Source organism: Haplochromis burtoni, unplaced genomic scaffold (assembly GCF_018398535.1).
Source record: "Haplochromis burtoni strain Fernald_Lab_line unplaced genomic scaffold, NCSU_Asbu1 Contig_443, whole genome shotgun sequence".
NCBI classification, from domain to species: domain Eukaryota; kingdom Metazoa; phylum Chordata; class Actinopteri; order Cichliformes; family Cichlidae; genus Haplochromis; species Haplochromis burtoni.
Window position 1 is genome coordinate 409,478 of NW_024582804.1, and position 4,965 is coordinate 414,442.

Here is a 4,965-nt window from a genome sequence, read left to right on the forward strand (position 1 = left end):
TTCTTTGTACCTACGTTTTGGCTTTGGGGCTTTTCATCTTACCTTTAACTTTTGTTTTCTTCTATTATGTTTTCTGCACTTTTATTTTCAGTGCATTTGTCTCCCACTTGCTTAACATTGTTGGTTTTGTGGTCAGTTAAGATGGAGATGGACGAGGCAGGCCCCTAGTGACTTCTCCTGGTTTTTTGTTGTCTCCTTGTATACTTGTGGACTGAACTCAGGTTTGTGGAGACTCTTTACATTTCTAGTGTCCCTGTGCTTCATTCAGTATAGTTTTATTACCTCCCTTTAATGGTCAACTTAGTTGTGGGTTTGGGTATTGGTTTGTCTACCTTTTATTCTGCCTACTCTTACGTGCGACTCTGGATTTTTCGAATTTGGTTACCTTTTTCTTTTTCTTTTTTTTTTTTTTTTTTTTTTTTTATTCTTATTATTTTTTGTTTTTTTTTTTTTTCTTTTGTTTTTTTTTTTTTTTTTCTTTCTTCTTTTTTTTTTTTTTCTCTTTTTTTTGTTTTTTTCTTCTTTTTTTTTTTTTTTTTTTTTTTTAACATTTTATTTTTTTTTTTTTCTTTTTTTTTTTTTGCATTTGTTTGCTAATGTAATCTTCTCTGATTTGACGTTTCTTTCATGTATGACATTTGATTCTACAAGGTCAGAGGTCAAGTTTTCTAAAACTCTTATTTGTGAACAAGGATTTTGACATTGGTGCATGCAGGTGCAGCTACTATGAAGCTGAGGGGTAGTACTGGCGGCCACCAGTATTTTACAGGTTTATTTGGAGTTGACACAGGAAGGTTTAGATGTGCTTTGTTTCTCTTTCAGATCAACCAGAGCATGTTAAAACTCACTGTGAGCACCACAGAGACAGTGTAAAGACCACCAGTGCTGATGGATATCCTATAGTTGGAGCCTATGTACCACAGTGTGATGCAGAAGGACAGTATCTATCTCAGCAGGTGAAACTGTGACTTTTAATATATTAAGTGAATAACTACAGTTTCTTCTGCCACTGTTCCTCCCTACTTTCATGTCTGAAAACTCTTCACTGTTTATCAAATAAAGTTCAAAATGCCCCAAAATGGAATGTATTTCTCATCTTTATTTCAGTGCCATGGCTCCACTGGCTATTGTTGGTGTGTGGACAGTAGAGGAGAGGAGAGAGCAGGAACCAGGACTCCACCTGGTGCAGCACCTGTAGACTGTGACAGACCAGGTGAGACTGTTTCCTTCCAAAGACAGGATGTATGTAATCAGTTCCATTGGTTTGGTTGTCTCTCTGTTTGTTTGTTAGCAATCTGGCGTCCACTGTTGCAAATATATAGTTTTGGATTGGCCTTTGTCTATGATTTGTGATGGCAGACCCCAATAACAGCTTGAGCTAATTTCATTTTAGTGACAATCAGTTCAGGTCACACCAAATGTGAACATGTAGTTAATACATTTTTATTTTCCCTCACTCAGGTTTTATCAGATTACATTCATATTTTAATAACAATATATATTTCTGTGTGGTCTTTGTGGTGGGTGACTTGGAGTACCTTGCTTGTGAGTGTGGGAAGTTTTTGGCTTTAACCAATTTGATCTTCTTTACTTTTCATTTGGTTAACACTCAAGGTCAAAGCTTAAAAACCAGACTGACGTCAGCATGTTGTAATGAAATGTAATTATTAATCATTTTGCTACACATTCTTGTATAATGATGATAAAGTTTTGTATCATAAAAACATAATATCACTATTTTTGTATAGCCTTTGCCCTTGAGGAGCAGTGGTCCTCTTTGGATGCTGTTGGTATTCTAGTGGCCCGTACTTCATTCAGATTGTTTTACACAGGTTTATTTGCTGTTGACACAGAGAGATTTAGATCAGTGTTTAAATATTCTCTTTCAGATGAGCGTCTCAAAACTCACTGTGAGCACTACAGAGACAGCGTGAAGGCCACCAGTCCAGATGGAAATCCTATAACTGGAGTCTATGTACCACAGTGTGATGCAGAAGGACAGTATCTACCTCAGCAGGTGAACTGTAACTTTTTATAAATTACGTTTTTATATATATTTATACTTTTAATTTATTTAGTGAATAACTACAGTTTCTCTTTGACTTTTGTCTATAATTTCTTTTTGTTCTTCCTAACAAATCATTTGTTGGTGGCAGTTTAGCTCTCCTGGTTGAGCAGGCAAATGTAAACTACAGGGCTCAATGCAGCGGCCTGTGTTTGATTCTGTCCCAGCTGCTTTTGCTGCCTTTCCTGTCTGAAAACACTTAATTGCTTATCAAATGAAGGTCAAAATGCCCCCAAAATAATGTATTTCTCATCTTTATTTCAGTGCCATGGCTCCACTGGCTATTGTTGGTGTGTGGACAGTAGAGGAGAGGAGAGAGCAGGAACCAGGACTCCACCTGGTGCAGCACCTGTAGACTGTGACAGACCAGGTGAGACTCTTATTCTAGTGTCCTGTACTTCATTCAGATTAGTTTTATTACCCCTCAGCCCTAAAAAGTTGTGGGGTATTGTTGTCACCCTGCAATAACTCGAGAATAAGGCGACATGGGATTTTCAGATTGGTACCGCAGGTGTATCTAATAAAAATCTCAGATGAGTTCAAATCTCAGTGACCTTGACCTAAAGGTCAGAGGTCAAGTTTTCTAAAACTCTTATTTGTGAACAAGGATTTTGACATTGGTGCATGCAGGTGCAGCTACTATGAAGCTGAGGGGTAGTACTGGCGGCCACCAGTATTTTACAGGTTTATTTGGAGTTGACACAGGAAGGTTTAGATGTGCTTTGTTTCTCTTTCAGATCAACCAGAGCATGTTAAAACTCACTGTGAGCACCACAGAGACAGTGTAAAGACCACCAGTGCTGATGGATATCCTATAGTTGGAGCCTATGTACCACAGTGTGATGCAGAAGGACAGTATCTATCTCAGCAGGTGAAACTGTGACTTTTAATATATTAAGTGAATAACTACAGTTTCTTCTGCCACTGTTCCTCCCTACTTTCATGTCTGAAAACTCTTCACTGTTTATCAAATAAAGTTCAAAATGCCCCAAAATGGAATGTATTTCTCATCTTTATTTCAGTGCCATGGCTCCACTGGCTATTGTTGGTGTGTGGACAGTAGAGGAGAGGAGAGAGCAGGAACCAGGACTCCACCTGGTGCAGCACCTGTAGACTGTGACAGACCAGGTGAGACTCTTCTTCATTCAGATTGTTTTACGCAGGTTGATTTCATGTTGACACAGCACAGCTTATATGTGATTATTTTTATTTTTGCCTTCAGGTCTACCGGAGCGTGCTAAAACTCACTGTGAGCACCACAGAGACCACGTAAAGACCACCAGTGCTGATGGATATCCTATAACTGGAGTCTACAAACCACAGTGTGATGCAGAAGGACAGTATCTACCTCAGCAGGTGAAACTCTGACTTTTTATTTATTTAGTGAATAACTACAGTTTTTTCTTTGGTTTTTATCAGTGATTTCTTTTTGTTCTTCTTAAGACTCTTTTTATTGGTGTTAGTTTAGCTCACGTGGTTGAGCAGGCAACTTTATGCTGAAAAGCTCAACACAGCAGTCTATGTTCGACTCTCACTCAGGGAGATTTACTGCGTGGTTTCCACCACTCTTCCTCCCTTCTTTCATGTCTGAAAACTCTTCACTGTTTATCAAATAAAGGTCAGGATTCCCCAAAATGGAATGTATTTCTCATCTTTATTTCAGTGCCATGGCTCCACTGGCTATTCCTGGTTCCTGCTCTCTCCTCTCCTCTACTGTCCACACACCAACAATAGCCAGTGGAGCCATGGCACTGAAATAAAGATGAGAAATACATTATTTTGGGGGCATTTTGACCTTCATTTGATAAGCAATTAAGTGTTTTCAGACAGGAAAGACAGCAAAAGCAGCTGGGACAGAATCAAACACAGGCCGCTGCATTGAGCCCTGTAGTTTACATTTGCCTGCTCAACCAGGAGAGCTAAACTGCCACCAACAAATGATTTGTTAGGAAGAACAAAAAGAAATTATAGACAAAAGTCAAAGAGAAACTGTAGTTATTCACTAAATAAATTAAAAGTATAAATATATATAAAAACGTAATTTATAAAAAGTTACAGTTCACCTGCTGAGGTAGATACTGTCCTTCTGCATCACACTGTGGTACATAGACTCCAGTTATAGGATTTCCATCTGGACTGGTGGCCTTCACGCTGTCTCTGTAGTGCTCACAGTGAGTTTTGAGACGCTCATCTGAAAGAGAATATTTAAACACTGATCTAAATCTCTCTGTGTCAACAGCAAATAAACCTGTGTAAAACAATCTGAATGAAGTACGGGCCACTAGAATACCAACAGCATCCAAAGAGGACCACTGCTCCTCAAGGGCAAAGGCTATACAAAAATAGTGATATTATGTTTTTATGATACAAAACTTTATCATCATTATACAAGAATGTGTAGCAAAATGATTAATAATTACATTTCATTACAACATGCTGACGTCAGTCTGGTTTTTAAGCTTTGACCTTGAGTGTTAACAATGAAAGTAAAAGTCAATTGGTTAGCCAACTTCGGTACTCATGTCCCCCAAGACCCTGTATATTGTTATGAAGTTTGAATGTAATCTGTATAAACTGGTGAGGAACATAAAATGTTTACTACTTTTCACATTTGGTGTGACCTGAACTGATTGTCACTAAAATGAAATTAGCTCAAGCTGTTATTGGGGTCTGCCATCACAAATCATAGACAAAGGCCAATCCAAAACTATATATTTGCAACAGTGGACGCCAGATTGCTAACAAACAAACAGAGAGACAACCAAACCAATGGAACTGATTACATACATCCTGTCTTTGGAAGGAAACAGTCTCACCTGGTCTGTCACAGTCTACAGGTGCTGCACCAGGTGGAGTCCTGGTTCCTGCTCTCTCCTCTCCTCTACTGTCCACACACCAAC

The 4,965-nt window shown here is 38.6% G+C and overlaps 2 protein-coding genes across 2 annotated transcripts in view; one reads left to right on the forward strand and one right to left on the reverse strand.

Moving 5' to 3' along the window:
• Nucleotides 1-4,965, reverse strand: part of nid2a (nidogen 2a (osteonidogen)) — a 60,971-nt gene that overhangs the window by 13,644 nt on the left and 42,362 nt on the right. The gene's annotated exons all lie outside the window — the stretch shown is intronic.
• The window catches only part of LOC121812135 (equistatin-like), a 5,345-nt gene continuing 1,165 nt past the window's right edge, over nt 786-4,965 (forward strand). The window contains exons 1-6 of the mRNA XM_042213450.1: nt 786-956; nt 1,108-1,213; nt 1,890-2,017; nt 2,330-2,435; nt 2,803-2,936; nt 3,088-3,193. Coding sequence (XP_042069384.1) covers nt 801-956; nt 1,108-1,213; nt 1,890-2,017; nt 2,330-2,435; nt 2,803-2,936; nt 3,088-3,193 — 736 coding nt within the window. The 5' untranslated portion in view covers nt 786-800. The remainder of the gene's footprint in view (nt 957-1,107; nt 1,214-1,889; nt 2,018-2,329; nt 2,436-2,802; nt 2,937-3,087; nt 3,194-4,965) is intronic.